Here is a 23,022-nt window from a genome sequence, read left to right as displayed (position 1 = left end):
ACTGTCACCAATAGCGCATGTCACAACACACATTATACATTCAAATGCATTATAACAATACACGTCTTCAAGGTGAAACGTGGGCAGAACTTCAATCTTCTTACATTTACCCCTGCTTTAATGATTGCCATCTTCAGCCATCCTTGGACCTGTAGAACACCAATAAACACATATAACACATATGGAACATTGCTGAGTCCTCTTCCTCTCAACGTTGACCCGGACCTTCTCTGTAAGGACCTAGTCCATCTACTTAATCTGGCCCTTCTTGGTAAGGGCCCAGGAACAACAATGGCAAAGTCTCTCTCTCTTTGAAGGAAACCCTCACAGCAAGGGCAAGGTCCATTGTCCCCTCAACAGTCCTTAGAACGGGGTCACAGTCCCATAGCTTATATCTGTCCAGAAGACAGGAACACAGTCCATTAGGGGCAACGTCCATTCTGCATTGGGCTTAGTTGTTAATTGAGGATGTAGGATCCTCCAGCCCCTGAAACGCCTCTCAATCCAGCAGGGAGAAGAACAACGAGCACATCAAAACTAGGGAGGAGAACAACACAACTTTTCAGCAGTGGCTAACAATGCGAGGGAGTCAAGGATACGTGGTTCATAGATCCTCTGGATCTTGGCTCTCCGGAACTTGAAACTGCTCCCACCACGGAGTGCAACAAGCAAAACTCAAGCTCTTCCAGATTCCGACTCCTTCCTGCTCTTCTCTTAACTGGTCTTCCTCCAACCTCACTCAGACCCAGGTTTTTCTTCAGACCCAGCCTCCTGTACATACACCACCGAGTGAGCACCCTGAGTCACGTATACAGCAATGAGGTTCGGTACCACCACTGGCAGTTCTGAAATCGCTCCACCGACGGCTCCCGGTTCTTCACCATGACTCTGGGGACTGAACGCCCGGACCTGAGGGAGTAAGAAATCTCGCCGCAGGTGCCTCCAGTGCCTCTACTTGGGACTGCACTGCTGTAGATTGTTTTTCTGTCTCCAGACCCATCATTACCCAGGAGAAGGCCACCACATACCAACCACGGGGACTGTCCTCTTTGAGGAACTGCACCAATTTCCCGGGCTGTAGGCTCTACGGCCAGATGAAATAGGGCTTCTCTGGATGGAGCAGCAGTTTACATAGATCATGTGCCTCATGCGTTCCTCTTCAAGAAAATCATACCCTCATTACTTGTCAAAGAACAGCACCATCCCCTATGTCAAGTGTTTGGTGAGGTCTTCACCTTCAGGACAATCCAGTTGGGCCTTCGCCCATTCTTCCCTTCTCTTCTTAAGTTGAATCACGTCTGCGAGCCAGTGAGCCATGGTGGTATTGACTACCTTCACGGATGTAGGGGCCAACTTAGGGGACAGTGGGGGACTCTCGGGCATTTGGGCCTGTAAGACTTCCAGCCACCTGGCTCAGCTGTGAACCAAGCTAGGGTAAGAGGTCTAACCTCCGGTTCCAGCTTGGTCTCTAGTTTACTGAAGGGGGATCCGGTGACCTTCTCTGCCAGGCCATCAGGCCTTATCACTTTCTCCAATCAAGGACCTCTGGCTGGTCTGTCCTCACTACAGCTTGAGCAGATGACCATCCTCATTCACAATGCTGTCTCTCCGCGCGACAATAGCGCTCTGCGGCCGGTCACTCCTTCCATAGTGGTTCTCTCCTCTGTCAACTCCATCAGCTGTCGCAGCCAACCACGTCCTATCCTGTCATCGGATTGCTCATTAGCCTTGCAACCTTTTCCCAACATTTTCCACTCCGTCACCAAACAATGTTGTCCACTCCTCAACTCCCAGTGAGCAAATGCCACCGGCCTTAATGTCACTCAGCGTCCCACGTCACTTATCCCCCTTTCACTGGGTGGCGTTTCCTTGAGCTCACCATTCCGTTTCTATGTCACCTTTGCCCGGTTTTCTTTGTCATGTTTCACTGGGCAGGCCTTCTCTGACCACTTCGCATTACTGGGGCGGGCACCTCGTACTGCGGGCTGGCACTTCCAGGTAAGATACTTCCTTTGGTACATGAAACCTCTGGAGGGCTGGATAGTTCTTTCCGCCCTTTCATATCTTCTATGCCCACGATGGGTGGGACCTCCTTGTTGTACTGCACCACTAGCTGCCATTTTAAAGTTTGTATTCTGCGCCAATTTAGACTATGTTATGGTCGCCATCCTCCATGTAACTCGAGTCTTCCCCGCATCCTTTTGTTCTTCCTGGTGCGAGACTTGATCCTGCCAACTATGCCAAGTGTAACGTGGCGCGAGGCAATTGCCATGGGTGAGGTACTCATCTTTCACGCCCCGGCATGCTACATGAAGATAAGGGTCCTGGCTGGCTGTGTGGATTGTGTCTTTGGCTATCCAGGACCAGCTGGTGAGAGGTTCAATGAGGCAGACCACCAGTCAACAATAAACAGTTTTTTACTGAAAAGTAACTTGGTGGGAATTATGTACAATAAATAGTGGGTGCATAACTTCACACAATTTTCCTTTACAACATGGAGTATCTTCACACACGGTCTCTACCTCTTCCAGACTTACTTGCATCTGTCCCCAAATTCCTCCGCCTTCACCACAACCCAGCACAATACTACAGTCCAGTAAGGGAGAGTCTTATACTTCAACCCTCGGTTCCGCTTCCTTTTTTTCACCTTAGTGGAGCTAGATTACCTCTATGGCCTTTACTTAGCTTCTCTGTTTGCTGATGCCTTGGAACTATCGCCCAGGGCACTCTGTTCGTCTCACTTTCCCTGTAAAATCCTGATCCATTACCTCTATGAGGTATAAACTCGGGGCTGTACGACTAGGCATTCTGAGGCAGGACCCATCTCCAGTGCATCACTCTGTCTTTCTGTCGCTTTTCCTCATCTTTATTTCGGATCTCGTTACCCACTGCCTCGGTCTCTACTCACATCAGGGACACACACGTCACCCGGCTCTGCTCTCTGGTCAAACCATAGGTCTACTTCTACTGCAGGCTAAGCCCTATCTGACCTCCTAACAGGAAACTGTCTCTGTCCCTTCACTTTAGCCCCTCCCAATCTGGGCTAGCTCCAGCTATTAACTCTAACTCTCCCTACTGTCGGGCACAATGCAACATTGTCACCAATAATGCAAGTCACAACATACGTTATACATTCAAATGCATCATAACAATACACGTCTTCAAAGGGAAATGTGGGCAGAACGGCTCTAGTTTTCAAAGAAGTTTAAGAAGTGAAAGCCAAACTCTGATTGGTTGCTACAGGGAAAAAAACTGTTTGTTTGATAAACAAAGCCCATAGGAGAGCACAGTATGTGGAAGAATATAGTGGCTAAGGAGCAGAACAGCCTCTGGTCATTCCTCTACTTGGCTCCATGCGCACGACGCTAATTTATACATGGGCCCTAAAGGCATTAGCAATTATTAACTAACTTACAGTACCACTGCAATTCCATTCAGACCACACCCGCTCTCCTCCAAACTAAAATGTTGCATAACCATAACATTCACTTTGGACAGCACAACAATGGTGAAAGGACTGACTCAGGGATTAGCACTGGAGGATAAAAAGGAAATTTTATTGGTATGGTTGATGAGGACTTTTTTATCAGCAATAAAACACTTGTTTCAAAACCTGGAAAAGCCTGTTAAATAAAGGGTCATAATAACTCAAAGCTCGTTGGCCCAAATGCAAAATCTGTAGCACGACCCCTGTCTACCTTGTACCATTTATAATATTGGTTTGTGGTTATGTGAGATTGGTCGTTTGATCTCCTGAGGGCCAGGGCCCAATTGCTTAATTCTCCCCATGCCCACATTCCTGCCTTCAACTGTGGTTTTGACAAAAATTATTTTGTGTTGTGCATGTGTGACCTTTACCGTAATCTAACTTTTGGAAAAATGTTTGTATTAGCCATTTTAATCTAGGTAATTACTTAAGAAAGGGAATAATGCAGAACGAGGGATACTTTGTCCAGCTTCAAGACCACCTACTAAGATGCTTTCAAGCCTGTTCAAAAATGCTCAAAAATGGGAGAACCTCAAAGATTATGACTGAAGACAATTTAACAGTTGCAGATGAGTGAATAAGCCATGGTTTGGAACTCTACAAACCAGACATTGATGGCGTACTTCATCATTAAAGGGATCACGGATGCCCCAGAGCTCCAGGTTCCAATCTTTATTCTGGTTTTTCTCATTTACCTCATCACATTTAGTGGCAATGTGACCATTTTTCTATTGATCTGCTTTGACCGCCATCTTCACACCCCCATGTATTTCTTCCTAGGTAACCTGTCCATCGTGGACCTTTCCTCTACTACCATCACTTTACATAAGGTCCTTCTCATATTCATTACTGGTGACAACACAGTTTCCTATCTTGCATGTTTAATCCAGATGTATGTTTTTGCTTCTTTGATTGGTCATGAACTATTAATTTTGGCTGCAATGAGCTATGATAGATACGTAGCCGTCTGTAACCCTCTACGTTATCATTCTGTTATGACCCACAGGGTTTGTGGTTTACTATGTTCTTGCTGCTACTTGATAGGTTTTGCCCAAGTTCTTGCTCCAGTTGTCATCTTCTCAGGTTTCTCATGCTATACATCCAATGAGGTCAACCACTTGACATTTTACCTCTGATGAAAATCACTTGTAATGACACTTATGTCTTGGAAACGGTGGTCTTCATCCAAGGACTTTTTATCATTATGCTAATGCCTTTTGTCCTCACGTTGATACCCTATATTTTTATTATATTAGCCATCTTGAAGATTAGTTCTGGAAGAGGAAAGAAAAAAATCTTTTACACCTGTTCCTCCCATCTCACAGTGGTCACCCTTCTCTATGTGACCTTTATCTCTCAGTACTTGACTCCCACCTCACTTGGGTCAATAAACACTAAGAAGCTCTTCTCACTTTTTAACACGGCCGCTGTCCCCATGTTGAACCCACTGATCTATAGTTTGAAGAATAGAGATGTTAAGTTAGCAATGAGTAGATTGGTTTTCCATAAATCTACGTTCTAAGCAGTAATGTTCTGTAAAGTATTGTGTCATGGCTTTTGATGGGATCATCCAGCAAATCATGCAGTAAGGGGCGAGATTTAGAAAAACTACACCATGTAGTGGGTGTTTTGGGGCAGATCTAAAATGCTTGAATGCCCCTGATTGATTTGATTTCTAACCATTGTTAATTATGAAATGGAATAAATTGAGCATGTGCAAAACAAGTCTGATACATTCCTTAAACCCCGTCTGGTCTGCTGTACTCGTATACCATTCTAAGCAAGTCCATAATTTATTTAGCGCATTTTTTGACTTATCTTACCTATATCACTTTTTCTAATAACTTTTTCTGGTTAAAGTTAATATAATGAAATGTCTAAACATGTTAATATGTCTAAACACAGTAAAAACAGTCACAAGGCCTTAGAGCTGTACGGTAAGATGGTGCTGACTGTATGACAATTTACTATTGAGCTCAATGAAAGCTTTCTACACCTTTCTTCATTGAGCTCTTGTACTACCAATTATAATATCCCTGAAAACCAACCACCTAGACCTTTATACCAGACCTAGCTTCCTGCGACTTCTTATTCCCAAGAATGAAGAAAACCTAAAGAGAAAGCGTTTTCAGGATGTAGAAGACGTTAAAAAAAAAATAGATGGAGGCCCTTAACCCCATTAGTTCAAAAGAAAATAAAAAATGTTTCAAACAGTGGAAGAACCATTGGGACAAGTAGATATCATCTAATGGACAGTATTTTAAAGGGGATTCATGTTTTCAAAATGTTATCTTGAATAAAAATTCTAAATAAGTAATTCTCGTTTTTTGGGGGTACCCCCTCGTAGATGGGTGTGCCGGGATAGCCAACTAGGCCATTCCATATTCCAATCTTCTTGTGAAATAGTTATCTGGAATTCTTCTTTCACTTTCCTCGCCTGCTCTATATCATGGGTTACCTGCATAATCCCAGAGGGGTTAAAGGGGATGTCCAGTACTTTATATTACCCCTCAATGTATCCCCCCGGGACCCCTAAGGATTTTTGTGAATACCTTGCGTTGCTGTTTCTGCCTGTGAGCTGAGCTATCGTGACCCCCGGCTGCAGCCGGCTCTGACATCCGCTGACTTCACGACAAGTGCTGACAGCAGCCGGGGGTCTCTGTCTTCTGCGTTCCACGGTGGATGCCAGGCTGTGAGCAGGGTTACCCCCCGCATCACACCCAGCATAGACCGTGCGCTCTGCCTCTTCCCATTCATTGGGAAAGCGTGCGGTGGATGCTGGGGGTGACGCGGGGGGTAACCCCGCCCACAACCCAGCAGCCACCGCGGGGACCACAGCGCTGAGTCACGCCTCACTTGTCGTGACGTCAGCGTGGGGTGACGTGATGCCTGTGAGCGGCCAAGGATAGCGCCACTCACAGGCAGAAACAGCAATGCAAGGTATTTACAAAAATCCTTAGGGGCCCCGAGGGGATACATTGGGGGAGGGTAATATAAAGTACTGGACAACTTCTTTAATATAATCATAGCAGGTCGGGCCTATTATTTGACCCATTCCTCCTTGTGAAGCAGTGAGATAGTCTAATACAATTGTGTGCTGGTTAGTCACTAGAATCAAATGTCCTCAGGGGCGTAATGGTCACAGAGGGTGGAGAAGATGGGCTCGCCGATGTCAGCGCCTATTTCAGCAGGATAGCTATTCAAGGACGTACATTCAGCTGAAGTGTATTACGGCTCAGAGACCCACCAGATCTCTGCACTGCATTACACGCTGCCGACCAATCAGAGGTCAGTAGCTGATGTTGGTTTGCCAGTCACAGGCATTGCAGTGACAACATGAGCCGCCCATGGATAGCACGCCGAAGTCAGCTGCAGGTTTTACAAGAGGACACTGCATGTCGAGGAAGCGGGGGAAGAATCGTTTTGTTTTGTTTTCTAAATGCGTTGGAAAAGAGCGACAGTACGGACATTATACCAGGAAGGGGCCCAGGATGGGGGACATTCTTATAGGATGGGGAACATTATACCAGGAAGGGGCCCAGGATGGGGGACATTCTTATAGGATGGGGGACATTTTACCAGGAAAGCACCCAGGATGCTGGACATTCGTTAAGGATGGGGGACATTATACCAGGAAAGGACCCAGGATGGGGAACATTCTTATAGGATGGAGGACATTATACCAGGAAGGCGCCCAGGATGAGGGACATTGTTATAAGATGGGGGACATTATACCAGGAAGGGGGACATTATACCAAGAAGGGGCCCATGATGGGGGATATTCTTATAGGATGGGTGACATTTTACCAGGAAGGGACCCAGGATGCTGGACATTCTTTTAGGATGGGGGACATTATACCAGGAAAGGACCCAGGATGGGGGACATTCTTATAGGATGGAGGACATTATATCAGGAAGGGGCCCAGGATGAGGGACATTGTTATAAGATGGGAGACATTATACCAGGAAGGGGGACATTATACCAAGAAGGGGCCCATGATGGGGGATATTCTTATAGGATGGGGGACATTTTACCAAGAAGGGACCCAGGATGCTGGACATTCTTATAGGGTGGAGGACATTATACCAGGAAGGAGCCCAGGATGGGGGACATTCTAATAGGATGGAGGACATTATACCAGGAAGGGGCCCAGGATGAGGGACATTGTTATAAGATGGGGGACATTATACCAGGAAGGGGGACATTATACCAAGAAGGGGCCCATGATGGGGGATATTCTTATAGGATGGGGGACATTTTACCAGGAAGGGACCCAGGATGCTGGACATTCTTATAGGATGGAGGACATTATACCAGGAAGGAGCCCAGGACGGGGGACATTTTACCAGGAAGGGACCCAGGATGGGGGACATTCTTATAGGATGGGGAACATTATACCAGGAAGGGGCCCAGTATGGGGGACATTCTTATAGGATGGGGGACATTATACCAGGAAAGGACCCAGGATGGGGGACATTCTTATAGGATGGAGGACATTATACCAGGAAGGGGCCCACGATGGGGGACATTTTTATAGGATGGGGAACATTATACCAGGAAGTGGTCCATGATGGGGGATGTTCTTATAGGATGGGGAACATTATACCAGGAAGGGGCCCAGGATGGGGACATTGTTACAGGAAGGGGCCTAGATTGGGACTATTTAGAATGCTACAAGGGCCATACATCTGACCAACATGCAGGTGAGGGTCCAGATCCAAATTCTGCACCAGGGCCCTTGGGACTCTAGCTACGCCACTGACTGTCCTGTAAGTGTAGAAGATACATTCAAAGCATCAAACACAAAATCAGTAATATTATCAAAAAGTCCAGCTAATTTCTTATTATCGGCATTCCTAAAAGCTATTTTTTAAAATTCAATAGCAAAAGGCCAAAAAAATCCATTTTAACCAGTCCAAAATAAAATATAACTTTTAATTGTTAAATAAAAAATATGAGCAACTGATGCAAGTCATATGTCAAGGTACACATAAAAATTACACTCTGTTCATTATTGGTCCTATGTATGTTATAATGTGTCACAAGTAGTGTTGAGCGATACCTTCCGATATCAGGAAATATCGGATCGGATTGGATCGGGCCGATACCCAAAAAGTATCGGATATCGCCGATTCCGATACCGGAAACCAATGCAAGTCAATGGGACACAAATATCGGAATGAAAATAAACCCTTTCTTTCATTGTAGGTTAATTCTACATGAAGGAAAACAACTAACAATAATGTAGAATGTATTGGGGGAGGTGGTTGCCCAAATCGATGGGAACAGTGCTCACAGTGAAACATGAAAAGCCGGCAATTCAGCAGCGGCATACACCAGTACCCGACAATTTAGAACAGAAAGAATAGAGCTTCACACATAGATTAGATAGATAGAAACATGTCAGTCACATATATATGAAGTACAGTGACAGTGTTGCTTACTGTACTTGTCATTTAGTGTAAAGGATTTATTAAAAAAAATATTAGTGTTTTCATGCACCGTCTCTTTAAAAAAGCCGGCCGGCAATTCAGCATCTGTACCCGACAATTTAGAATAGAAAGAATAGAGAATCACACATAGATTAGATACATAGAAACATGTCAGTCACATATATATGAAGTACAGTGACAGTGTTGCTTACTGTACTTGTCATTTAGTGTAAAGGATTTATTTTAAAAAATATTAGTGTTTTCATGCACCGTCTCTTTAAAAAAGCCGGCCGGCAATTCAGCAGCGGTACCCGACAATTTACAACAGAAATAATAGCGCATTAGTGTTAAAATAAAGGATTTATTAAAAAAAAAATTGGCGTGGGGTTCCCCTTAATTTTAGTCTCTAGCGGAGGTTAAGCAGATGGCTGGGGCAGATGTTTGAAGCCTGGGAAGGGGTAATACCCACGGAGCTTCCCAGGCTACTAATATCAGCCCCCAGCTGAATACTGAGCCTTTACTAGCTATTAAAATGGGGGACCCCCCAAAAAAATGACGTGGGGTCCCCCCTATTTTAATAGCTAGCAAAGGCTAGGCAGACAGCTGGGGGCTGATATTAATAGCCCAGGAAGGGTGCCATGAATATTGGCCCCCTCCCAGGCTAGAAACACCAGCCGTCAGCCGCCCCAGAAATGGCGCATCCACATGATACGCCAATTCTGGCACTTAGCCTCGCTCTTTCCACTGCCCTGTAGCAGTGGCAGTGGGGTAATAGGGCTGGGGTTGATGTCAGCTTATAATGCCAGCTGACATCAAGCCCAGGTTAGTAATGGAGAGGCGTCTATAAGACACCCCCATTACTAACCCCATAGTCAAAGTTAAAAAAAAACACAAACACCCAGAATAAAGTCCTTTAATTGAAATAAACACACAATTCTTTACTGTTCTAAATTAAACCATACTTACCATCACGCCCATTCCAGCTGAAGCCAACGATCTCCTGCAATAAAAGAAAAATAATAAAGCAACATCATCCTTACCTTTCCATGGTTCCCACGACAGCTTCAGCTCTGCTACATCGAGATGACAGGCTGGACCACAGCAGAACGCTGCCATCCAGCCTGTCATCCCGCAGACACTGAGAAGCGCAGGCATGCTTGCGCTCCTCAGTGTCTGGCTGTGACGGCATCCAGATGAGCCGACAATGAACTCAGCTCACCTCATGCACGTCACTGACAGCGTGGGAGAATTCTCCTGCGCATGCGGTGAGCGTGAGAGACTCGGCTCATCTGGATGCCGTCACAGCCTGACACTGAGGAGTGCAAGCAAGCCTGCGCTTCTCAGTGTCTGCGGGATGACAGGCTGGATGGCAGCGTTCTGCTGCGGTGCAGCCTGTCATCTCGATGTAGCAGAGCTGAAACTGTCCTGGGAACCATGGAAAGGTAAGGATGAGGTTGGTTTATTATTTTTCTTTTATTGCAGGAGATCGTTGGCTTCAGCTGGAATGGGCGTGATGGTAAGTATGGTTTAATTTAGAACAATAAAGGATTGTGTCTTTATTTCAATTAAAGGACTTTACTCTGGGTGTTGTGTTTTTTTTTAAATACTTTACTAGAAATTCATGGCTGTCATGTCTAATATTGGCGTGACCCCATGAATTTCGGGCTTAGGGCCAGCTGATAATGCCAAGCTGGCCCTAACCCCTTTATTACCCAGTGAGCCACCGCACCAGGGCCCTGGATGAGTTGGGTACAGTGCCAGAAGATGGCGCTTCTATGAACGCGCCATTTTCCGGGGTGGCTGCGGACTGCAATTTGCAGCGGGTGGGGCCCAGAAAGCTTGGGTCTCCCTGCGCTGCGGATTCCAGCCCCCAGCTGCCTAGTTGTACCTGGCTGGACACAAAAATAGGGCGAAGCCCCACGTATTTTTTTTTTTAATTATTTCATGAAATTCATTAAATAATTAAGAAAAAAAGGGCTTCCCTATATTGTTGTGTCGAACCAGGTACAAATAGGCAGCTGGTGGTTGGGGGTAGCCCGTTCCTGCCTGCTGTACCTGGCTGGACACAAATATAGTGCGAAGCCCCACGTCAATTTTTTTTTTATTTTTTCATGAAATAATTTAAAAAAAAAGGGCTTCCCTATATTGTTGTGTCCGGCCAGGTACAAATAGGCAGCTGGTGGTTGGGGGCAGCCCGTTCCTGGCTGCTGTACCTGGCTGGACACAAATATAGTGCGAAGCCCAACGTCAATTTTTTTTTTATTTTTTCATGAAATAATTTTTAAAAAAAAGGGCTTCCCGATATTGTTGTGTCCGGCCAGGTACAAATAGGCAGCTGGTGGTTGGGGGTAGCCCGTTCCTGCCTGCTGTACCTGGCTGGACACAAATATAGTGCGAAGCACCACGTCAATTTTTTTTTTATTATTTCATGAATTTCCTGAAATAATTTAAAAAAAATTGACGTGGGGCTTCGCACTGTATTTGTGTCCAGCCAGGTACAGCATCCAGGAACAGGCTGCCCCCAACCACCAGCTGCCTATTTGTACCTGGTTGGACACAACAATATAGGGAAGCCCTTTTTTTCTTTATTATTTCATTAATTTCATGAAATAATTAAAAAAATAAAAATACGTGGGGCTTCTCCCTATTTTTGTGTCCAGCCCGGTACAACTAGGCAGCTGGGGGCAGGAATCTGCAGCGCAGGGAGGCCCAAGCTTTCTGGGCCCCCCCCCCCCGCTGCAAATTGCAGTCCGCAGCCACCCCGGAAAATGGCGCGTTCATAGAAGCGCCATCTTCTGGCGCTGTACCAAACGCATCCAGGGCCTTGGTGCAGTGGCTCACTGGGTAATAAAGGGGTTAGGGCCAGCTTGGTATTATCGCTGGCCCTAAGCCTGAAATTCATGGGGTCACGCCAATATTAGACATGACCGCCATGAATTTCTAGTAAAGTATTTAAAAAAAAGACAACACCCAGAATAAAGTCCTTTAATTGAAATAAACACACAATTATTTATTGTTGTAAATTAAACCATACTTACCATCACGCCCATTCCAGCTGAAGCCAATGATCTCCTGCAATAAAAGAAAAATAATAAAAAAACAACATCATCCTTACCTTTCCATGGTTCCCAGGACAGCTCCAGCTCTGCTACATCGAGATGACAGGCTGGATCGCAGCAGAAAGCTGCCATCCAGCCTGTCATCCCGCGGACACTGAGAAGCGCAAGCATGCTTGCGCTCCTCAGTGTCAGGCTGTGAAGGCATCCAGATGAGCCGAGTCTCTCACGCTCACCGCATGCGCAGGAGAATTCTCCCACGCTGTCAGTGACGTGCATGAGGTGAGCTGAGGTAATTGTCGGCTCATCTGGATGCCGTCACAGCCAGACACTGAGGAGCGCAAGCATGCCTGCGCTTCTCAGTGTCTGCGGGATGACAGGCTGGATGGCAGCTTTCTGCTGCGATCCAACCTGTCATCTCGATGTAGCAGAGCTGAAGCTGTCCTGGGAACCATGGGAAGGTAAGGATGAGGTTGCTTTATTATTTTACTTTTAATGCAGGAGATTGTTGGCTTCAGCTGGAATGGGCGTGACGGTAAGTATGGTTTAATTTAAAACATTAAAGAATTGTGTGTTTATTTCAATTAAAGGACTTTATTCTGGGTGTTGTGTTTTTTTTAAATAATTTACTAGAAATTCATGGCGGTCATGTCTAATATTGCCGTGACCCCATGAATTTCGGGCTTAGGGCCAGCGGATAATACAAAGCTGGCCCTAACCCCTTTATTATCCAGTGAGCCACCGCACCAGGGCCCTGGATGAGTTGGATACAGCGCCAGAAGATGGCGCTTCTATGAACGCGCCATTTTCTGGGGTGGCTACGGACTGCAGTTCGCAGCAGGGGGGGCCCAGAAAGCTTGGGCCTCCCTGCGCTGTGGATTCCAGCCCCCAGCTGCTTAGTTGTACCTGGCTGGACACAAAAATAGGGCGAAGCCCCACGTATATATTTTTCTTTACTTATTTCATGAAATTCATGAAATAATAAAAAAAAAGGGCTTCCCTATATTGTTGTGTCCGGCCAGGTACAAATAGGCAGCTGGGAGTTAGGGGCAGCCCGTTCCTGGATGCTGTACCTGGCTGACATACAAAAATATGGCAAAGCCCACGTCAAAATTTTTGAGAAAAATTAATTAAAAAATAAATAATAATTTAGGGACTGCATCTTTATTAACTCAAGTGTCATTTAGTGTTAAAATAAAGGATTTATTAAAAAAAAAATTGGCGTGGGATCCCCCATAATTTTAGTCTCTAGCGGAGGTTAAGCAGACGGCTGGGGCAGATGTTTGAAGCCTGGGAAGGGGGTAATACCCACGGAGCTTCCCAGGCTACTAATATCAGCCCCCAGCTGAATACCTAGCCTTTACCAGCTTTTAAAATGGGAGACCCCCCCAAAAAAATTACGTGGGGTCCCCCCTATTTTAATAGCTAGCAAAGGCTAGGCAGACAGCTGGGGGCTGATATTAATAGCCCAGGAAGGGTGCCATGAATATTGGCCCCCTCCCAGGCTAGAAACACCAGCCGTCAGCCGCCCCAGAAATGGCGCATCCATAGGATGCGCCAATTCTGGCACTTAGCCTCGCTCTTCCACGCTGCCCTGGTGCGGTGGCAGGGGGTAATAGGGTTGGGGTTCATGTCAGCGCCAGCTGCCATGAAGCCCAGGTTAGTAATGATGGGCGTCTATAAGACACCCCCATTACTAACCTACAAAGTGTTAAAAAGAAAAAACACACACTACACCCAGAAAAAAATAATTTATTTGAAATAAAACATACCATTTTATTTAATTCTTAGTTTACTAAAAAAAATAGTTACCTGTCCACGTTCCTGCGCTGATCTCCCATGCACAGCTGTCACATCTGGAGATGGTGACAGCTGTGTATGGCTGCTGTAAGCTCACGCTGCCGGGAACACGTCCGCTCCCGGCAGTGTGAGCCCCTGTCTGAGGTCACCGGAGTGCATTCAGTCAGCGCAGCTCCGGTGACCTCCTTTACGGCACTGCTGTACCGCTGGAATTTCTCACGGTACAGCAGGGCCGTAAAGGAGCTAACCGGAGCAGCGCTGCCTGAACTCCGGCGAACCCGCTCATGCAATGACGGGGCTGCTTTACGGCCCCATCATTCTAGCGGCGGCAGCGGTTCAGAGCGGTCACATTTTATGTGGCTGCTCTGAACTGGAGATCATCGTGGGACACTCGTGGACTACTACGGAGGGGTAAGGATAAGGTTGTGGTTTATTATTTTACATTTTATTACAGGAGATCGATGGCTTCGGGGAATTAGGTGTCTAGGTGAGTATAGGTGTAGTTTTTCATTTTAGGTGGCGATCGGCGGGGACAGGTAATGTATAAACTAATTTATTTTAGGTAACCACTGGCCACCAATGACATGTATTTAAAATTTATTGGGGACACAGTAGGGCAATTTAAATAGCAGGATCAGGCTGATGGGAACTACTGCTCCCATCGAGCTGATCCTGCTGGCACGAGTGGACGGGGAAAAGACATAGGCCGATGGGAGTAGTAGTGTCACATCGGCCTATGTCTGCCTGCACGCACACACCCGCAGACATCGCACAGACACCGCACACACCCGCAGACATCGCACAGACACCGCGCACACACTAATCATGACCGGGCTGATGGTCTGCGAGGTGTGGCTGACCTGTGTGGCCATGGGAAAGTTCATGTGAGTTCATGCAATGCAGTCAAGCATGAACTCACATGAACCCTCTGAGGGCACCGCGGCTTCTTCAAATGAACAGCTGATCGGCATCACCTGATACCTCAGCTATTCATTTGAAATAACCGGCGGGAAAGCGCAGCACAGAACGGGAAAGCCGGCGGTGAAGTCTTTTCACTGCCGGCTTCCCCGCCCGGGTCCTTCGCTCCCCGCTCCTTGGTGCTGCGCTCCCCGCCCGGTCCTAACTTACGATCAGGATGGGGGGAGCGGAGGATCGGCGTGGGAGGCTGTGTGATTGTTTAAAAGCCGGCGGCTTTTTACAGCCCGCCGGCTTTTAAACAATCAGGAGAATTCTTTCAAGCTGGGATGGCATTCTGATGACAGGCTGGATCGCAGCTGAGCGCTGCCATCCAGCTTGTCATCCTTCAGAGACACTGCAGAGTGCAGGCATTATGGGAACTTCCGATTCCGGTATTCAATATTGTAAAAGTATCGGAACTCAGTATCGGAATTCCGATACGGCGAATATCGGCCGATACCCGATATTTCAGTATCGGAATGCTCAACACTAATCACAAGCGGTCGCATTGCTGCACTAATTGAGTCATTCAATTGTAATATTCATATGGATAGATTTCCTATTTTTAGCAAGGGGCGAAATGACTGGGCCTGACGGGTGAGAGGCCCGCTGACGCCAGCAAATAGTTCAGCTGGTTGTGCTGCGTCCTCGGACGCACATTCAGCTGAAGTGTATATCGGCACATAGAGCTGTCGGATCCGTGCACAACAATACACGCTGACGGCCAATCAGAGGCCAGCAGCGGATGTCGGTGTGTACATGACTGGGGGCGCATGGCAGTGACGTCATGCACTCCCATTGCTTGCGCGCTGAAGTCAGCTGCCGGATTCAGAAGAGGACACTGCACGGCGGTGGAGCGGATGGGAGGTGAGTATTTATTTTTTTTAAATCAGTGAGTACATGATGGCCATACTACTACATGGATGACTATGGGCTGTGCATCATACTACATGGATGACTATGGACTGTGCGTTATACTATATCAAGGAAATGGGCTGTGTATTATACTATATGTAGGACTATGGATAATGCATTATATTATATGGAGTGCATTATACTATATGGAGGACTAGAGGCTGTCCATTACATTATATGGAGGACTATGGGCTCTGAATTATATTATATGAAGGATATGAGCTGTGTATTATACTAATATGGAGGACTATGGGCTGTAAATTTTATATGGAGGTGCATTATACTATACGGAGGGATATGAGGGTGCATTATATTATATGGAGGACTATGTGGTACATTATACGATATTGAGGACTATGGGCTGTGCATTATACTATATGGAGAACTATGAGGGTGCATTATATATTGAGGACTATGGAGGGTGTATCATATTATAATTATTTGGAGGACTATGGGGTGCATTATATTATATGGAGGACTATGGGATGCATTATATTAAATGGAGGACTATGGGGGGTCATTATATTATATGGAGGACTATGAGAGGTGCATTATACTATATGGAGGATTATGGGATTGCATTATACTGTATGGAGGACTTTGGGAGTGCATTATACTATATAGAGGACTACGAGGAGTGCATTGTACTTCTGCAATGGGGTCCCATGACTTTTATATATGCCCCTGGTGAGTATAATGGTTCATTTTTTCTATACATTAAAGAACATTATGTGTATTGCAATTACACGTTTTGTTATACTCATGTTTATTTTCTTAGTGTGTATTGAAACAACACAAAAAAATGAGAAAAAAAGTAAATTGGATATAATTTCTCTCAGAACTCTAAAAATGGGCAGGAAAAAATTGTTGGCACCCTCAACTTAATATTTTGTTGCACAGCCTTTGGAATAAATAACTGCAGTCAATTATTTCCAATAACCATCACAATCTTCTTAAACCTCTCAACTGAAATTTTGGACTACTCTTCTTTTGCAAACTACTCCAGGTCTCTCATATTTGAAGGGTGCTGTCACGAAAACACACTTGGTCAGTCCTTGCAGCCCTGCTGGTCAAACACGGTATTGACCGAGGATAAGCAACAGGGCGTAGCTGCTCTCATTTATGTCGACTATTGTGGCACGTGATGTGACAGGACGTATATATACCACCAGTTCCTTCCAGGAACGTATATATACCTCCGTCCAGCCACCCTCAAACCACAATATCACATAAATACTGGTATACTGCCACCACCGATCGCTTAACAGGTGGATCGGGTACCCGTTAGGTAATGTGAATTAGCGAGTGAGGAACGTGTTTGCTCGACATAGGACAAGAAGAACGAAGCTGGTAAATAACAATGATTTACTCCCGAAAGTGGGCAGTGTTTACAAGATATTATAAAATAGACAATTTATATATATGCATAAAACAGTTATTAAAATAAAAGGGATAAGTAATAGCAAAACCTGCGCCACGAGGTGATGGTCTCAGATTCTGTGGGGGGGACGGCTCCCTGGAAATTAGGTGTGATTCCTCCACGCAGCGAGGAGTACATGCGTCTGACGTCCAGGGGTAAGAATGAAGTAAAATGGCCGTTCTGGTTTTTAGTAAGGGGCCAAAACACTAAGAGATACCCATGTTGTTTACCTCACACGGGGGCTCGGTTTTGTGAACCCACCCAGCTGCCTAAGACATAAAAATCCTTCAGATTTCATATCTTGGTATGGCAGGGTCCCACATCCCAGATGGAGACATCATGTTTGCCGTCACCAATATTCATGAAGATGGATATCAAATATGATATCTCTGTGACGCTCAGAAGCTCAGAACCCATTTCCGGGGTTTCCGGCGGTTTCTCAGTAATGCAAGATATACTATTACAATCGGAAAAAGGCGAACATTCCAAAAATGTGGTACCTGTGTTTGTGACAGTCATGGGCATTATTAAAATCAACATTAAAAGTTTGTACAGTTAGACAATAGGATTTTGGAGGGAAAATCCAGGGTATACCAGTATGCTTGCTGACGTTTTATGGTGGTAATAAAAATTCCTTGTTAGCGGGAAAGCAAAAGTGAGTTCTATGTAGCCTCTTCCAAATGAGCAGGGGTGGAGATTTTTAAAACTAGGACAAAAATAAATTTTGCCTGACACCTCCCCCTTTTTAGACTGCGCTATGGAGGTAGGACCTTCTGGTACTTCTCCAGGCGTATCTCTGGAGGCTCCCCTCGCCGGGACAACCCATCGGCATTGCCAGGCTCGCTGCCTTTGAGGTGTTTAACGGTAAAGTTGTACTGCTGGGGGGTGAGTCTCCAGCGTAACAACCTTCCATTGGCACCGGACATGGTGTGCAGCCAACTCAGGGGGTTGTGGTCAGTCACGACAGTGAAGGGGCGCCCGTACAAGTAAGGCTGTAAGCGGTGCAGGGCCCATACAATGGCCAGGCACTCCTTCTCTATGGTGGAATAGGCCACTTCCTTCGGCAGCAGTTTCCGGCTTAGGTACAACACGGGGTGTTCTTGGTTCCCCGAGTCGACCTGGCTGAGTACAGCACCGAGGCCAAACTCACTGGCATCGGTCTGTACAAAGAGTGGTCGTGTGCCGTCGACTGCCTTTAGTACAGGAGAGCTGCTCAGGGCAGTCTTCAAAGCCCGAAAGGCCACCTTGCATTCATCTGTCCATTTGACTGAATGGGGTAGGCTCCTCCTGGTGAGGTCTGTCAAGGGCTTCGCAAGGCTACTATAGTCTTGTACAAAGCGTCTATAGTACCCTGCGGTGCCTAAGAAGGATTGCACCTGCTTCTTGGTCCTGGGGGTGGGCCAGGACACGATAGCGTCCACTTTCCCAGGCTCTGGCTTCAGAGTACCTCCACCTACCTGGTGCCCCAGGTAGTGGAACTCGTTCATGCCCATCTGGCACTTTCCTGGCTTGATGGTCAAGCCCGCCTGGTGAATGTGCCCGAGTACCTGCTGCAGATGGTCGAGGTGATCCTCCCAGGTGGGACTGAAGACGGCAATGTCATCCAGGTACGCCACTGTGTACCTCTCCAGTCCCTGGAGCAGGTGGTTGACCATTCGCTGGAAAGTGGCAGGGGCATTTTTCATGCCAAAAGGCATGACCGTGGATTCATACAATCCGAAGGGGGTGATAAAGGCGGACTTCTCCTGGGCCCCGGGGCTCAAGGGAATCTGCCAATATCCCCGACTCAGATCCATAATGGAGAGATAGCACACGCTGGCTAACCGGTCCAGCAGCTCCTCAATGCGTGGCATTGGTTGTGCGTCAGAGGCTGTGATAGCGTTGAGCCCCCTGTAGTCCACACAGAACCGGGTGGTCCGGTCCTTCTTTGGCACCAGGACTACAGGTGAGGCCCACGCGCTCTTGGACCGCTTAATCACCCCCAACTTCAGCATCTCCTCAACCTCCTGGCGCATGAGATGCTGCACCTCGTCGGAGATTCGATAGGCTGTCCGCCGGAGTGGGGCATGATTCCCGGTGTCCACTTCATGGACCGCCACTTCAGTCCTGCCAGGCAGGTTGGTGAACACTGCTTGGAAGGGTTTCAGCACTGCTCGCATCTGAGACCTCTGGTCTGCTGATAGTAAGGGGCTTATCTCTACATCCTCTAGGGACCCGCTGTCCTTCGCTTGGGTCAGCATGTCCAAGAGGGGGTCGTCCTCCCCATCCTCGGGCAGGCTGCAGACCGGTAGGACGCAGGCTCCAAGTTCTTGATGAGCCTTCATCATATTAACGTGAAAAGCCTTCCGCCTACCCCGCGCGTGGTCAAGAGTGATCACGTAGGTGACCGGGTTGAGCTGTTGGTGAATGACGTACGGGCCTTCCCAGGCCGCCTGAAGCTTGTCCTTTGGTACGGGGACCAGCACCCACACCTTCTGACCCACCTAGTAGGTCCGCTCTCGGGCGTTCTGGTCATACCAATGCTTCTGGTCAGCCTGGGCTTGCGCCATGTTGTCATGCACCAACTGCGTCAAGGTCTGCATCTTGTCACGGAAGCGCATGACATACTCCACGATGGACACTCCTGGGGAGCTCGGCTTTTCTTCCCAGAATTCCCTTATCAACCCAAGGGGTCCTCGGACACGCCTGCCATACAGGAGCTCAAAGGGGGAGAACCCCGTCGAGGCCTGTGGAACCTCTCTGTAAGCAAATAACAGGTGTGGGAGGTAATCATAGAATCATAGAATCATAGAATGGTAGAGTTGGAAGGGACCTCCTGGGTCATCTGGTCCAACCCCCTGCTCAAAGCAGGATTCACTAGATCATCTCAGACAGATGTCTGTCCAGCCTCTGTTTGAAGACGTCCATTGAAGGGGAACTCACCACCTCTCGTGGCAGCCTGTTCCACTCATTAATCACCCTAACTGTCAAAAAGTTTTTTCTAATATCTAATCTGTGTCTCCTCCCATTTAGTTTCATCCCATTGCTTCTAGTCTTTCCTTGTGCAAATGAGAATAAAGATGATCCTTCTACAATGTGACAGCCCTTGACATATTTGTAGACAGCTATTAAGTCTCCTCTCAGTCTTCTTTTTTGCAAGCTAAACATTCCCAAATCCTGCAACCGTTCCTCATAGGACATGGTTTGCAGACCAGTCACCATTCTGGTCGCTCTTCTCTGAACTTGCTCCAGTTTGTCTATGTCTTTTTTAAAATGTGGTGCCCAAAACTGTACACAGTATTCCAGATGAGGTCTGACCAAAGAGGAGTAAAGATCGATAATGACTTCACGTGATCTAGACTGTATGCTTCTGTTAATACATCCCAGAATTGTATTTGCCTTTTTTGCTGCTGCATCACACTGTTGACTCATGTTCAGTCTATGATCTATTAGTATACCTAAGTCTTTTTCACATGTACTGTTGCTTAGCTCTATTCCTCCCATTCTGTATATGCTTTTTTCATTTTTATTGCCCAGATGTAGTACTTTGCATTTTTCCCTGTTAAAAACCATTCTGTTGGTTGCTGCCCACTGCTCCAGTTTATTTAGGTCTTTTTGAATCCTCTCTCTCTCTTCTCTAGTATTAGCTATCCCTCCTAGCTTTGTGTCATCAGCAAATTTAATCAGTTTACCCTCAATTCCTTCATCTAAATCATTGATAAAGATGTTGAACAATACAGGTCCCAGGACGGAGCCCTGTGGTACCCCACTTGAGACATTCATCCAGCTGGATGTGAAGCCATTTACAACCACCCTTTGAGTCCGATCACTAAGCCAGTTATGAATCCACCTAACAGTTGCCTGGTCCATTGCATACTTGGTCATTTTTTCAATAAGGATGGTGTGAGATACTTTGTCAAATGCTTTGCTGAAGTCAAGATATACTATATCTACAGCATTTCCCTGATCCACCCAGTCAGTGATTCTGTCATAGAAGGAAATTAAGTTAGTCTGACATGACTTGTTAGTTACAAACCCATGCTGACTCTGGTTAATCACTTCATTCTTATCCATGTACTTACATACATGTTGTTTAATAATTTGTTCAAAGATCTTTCCTGGTATAGAAGTCAGACTCACCAGCCTATAGTTCCCTGGGTCCACCTTCTTCCCCTTTTTGAAGATAGGAACAACATTTGCTCTTCTCCAGTCTTCTGGGACTTCTCCTGTTCTCCAAGAATTTTCAAAGATTATGGAGAGTGGTTCTAAAATTTCTTCTACGATCTCCTTCAGTACTCTGGGGTGTAATTCATCTGGACCTGGAGACTTGAACTCATTTATGTTAGCTAAATATTCCCTCACAATCTTTCTGTTTACAGATAACTTGGATTCCTCTATTCCTTTAAAAGGACAGTGAAGATCAGTTGATGTTACATTTTCTTTCTGAGAGAAAACAGATGCAAAATAGGAATTAAAAAGTTCGGCCTTCTCAACATCCTCTCTTACCATTTCTCCATTTTCATCCTGTAAAAATCCTATAGCATCTTTGACTTTTCTTTTACTTTTGACATACCCCCAAAATCCATTTTTATTGCTTTTGACATCTCTTGCAAGCCTTAATCCATTGTCAGCTTTAGCTAACCTGATACGTGCCCTACAGGATCTGCAGACTGCATTATAATCTTCTTTAGATATGCCTCCCTCTTTCCATTTAATAAACATTTCTTTCTTTCTTTTTAGCATGTGTTTAAGTTCTGTGTTCATCCATCCTGGTTTCCTTAAATGCTTCCCATTCTTCCTACTTTTCGGGATTGTTAACGATTGTGCTTTGAGAATCTCATTTTTTAAAATTTCCCATCCTTCCTGGACATTTTTGTCCTTAAGGACATCCAGCCATTGGATCACTCCTATTCTCTTTCTGAGTCTCTTAAAATCTGCCTTTCTAAAATCTAACCTTGAAGTTTGAGTCTTCACATGTCTTCCTCCTCTAGTTATCCAAAATTCTATAATAGCATGATCGCTGCCTCCTAGGGTCCCAGCCACCTTTACCTCCTCAACCATTTCCTCCCTGTTTATAAGGATTAGATCCAAAGTAGCAGATCCCCTTGTTTTCTCCCCTACCTTTTGGAAGATAAAGTTGTCAGCAAGAGAGGATAAGAATTTGCTTGACCTGTTAGTTTTACTTGAGAGAGATTCCCAACAAATGTCTGGATAGTTGAAATCTCCCATGACCACTACGTCATATTTTTTGGAGAACTTGGTCATTTGATACATAAAGAGTTCATCCATATCTTCAGCTTGCCCAGGTGGCCTGTAGTAAATGCCTACAATGGTGTCCTTTCCGTTGTTCTCTCCTTGTATTCTTACCCAAACAGTTTCCACAGAACTCCCAGTCTCTGAAGCTTCAATCTCTGTGCAGATATACGCTTTTCTAACATACAATGCAACACCTCCTCCTCGTTTATCAAGTCTGTTTCTTGCAAATAAGTTGTATCCTTTTAGCCTTTTATTCCAATCATGTGTATCGTCCCACCAAGTTTCAGTGATTCCAATGACATCATATTCCTTTTCCTGCATTAGTAGTTCCAATTCTCCTTGTTTGTTGCCCATGCTTTGTGCATTTGTATAAAAACATTTTAGTTTGTGATTGGTTTCTCTTCCTCCCATATTTTTATTATTTAAATTGTTTTGTCTTTGTTCTTCCTTTCCACTTCCAGTAGCAGAGATCTCAATAGTATTTGTCAGCTGTATGGCTTTTTTTGGCCTTTTGCTTCCCTTCCCACATTGTTCTAGTTTAAAGCTCTTCTGATGAGTGTAGCAAGGCGACTTCCAAATACATGTTTTCCAGTCTTCGTAAGGTGCACCCTGACGCACCACCTGGGCCATGTTGTGCAGCGTTGCGCATGCGGGGAATACCCGGAGCCGGATCTGATAGGGGTAGTAGTCCTCGTGGCGGTGACCCGGTCCGTGCCCAG

The 23,022-nt window shown here is 46.0% G+C and overlaps 1 protein-coding gene across 1 annotated transcript; it reads left to right on the top strand.

Moving 5' to 3' along the window:
• The first annotated feature begins 4,071 nt into the window (after nucleotides 1-4,071).
• Nucleotides 4,072-5,009, top strand: LOC141155590 (olfactory receptor 8G50-like). The gene is given in 2 exon segments (XM_073642461.1): nucleotides 4,072-4,603; nucleotides 4,606-5,009. Coding segments are annotated over 2 exon segments (936 nt in total).
• Nucleotides 5,010-23,022: the final 18,013 nt, after the last annotated feature.

The sequence above is a fragment of the Phyllobates terribilis genome, unplaced genomic scaffold, assembly GCF_046119375.1.
Source record: "Phyllobates terribilis strain yellow unplaced genomic scaffold, ASM4611937v1 Scaffold_7__3_contigs__length_470593459, whole genome shotgun sequence".
Classification (NCBI taxonomy): Eukaryota; Metazoa; Chordata; class Amphibia; order Anura; family Dendrobatidae; genus Phyllobates; species Phyllobates terribilis.
The sequence above is the reverse complement of the archived record's forward strand: the minus strand, read 5'-3'. Positions and strand labels throughout refer to the sequence as shown.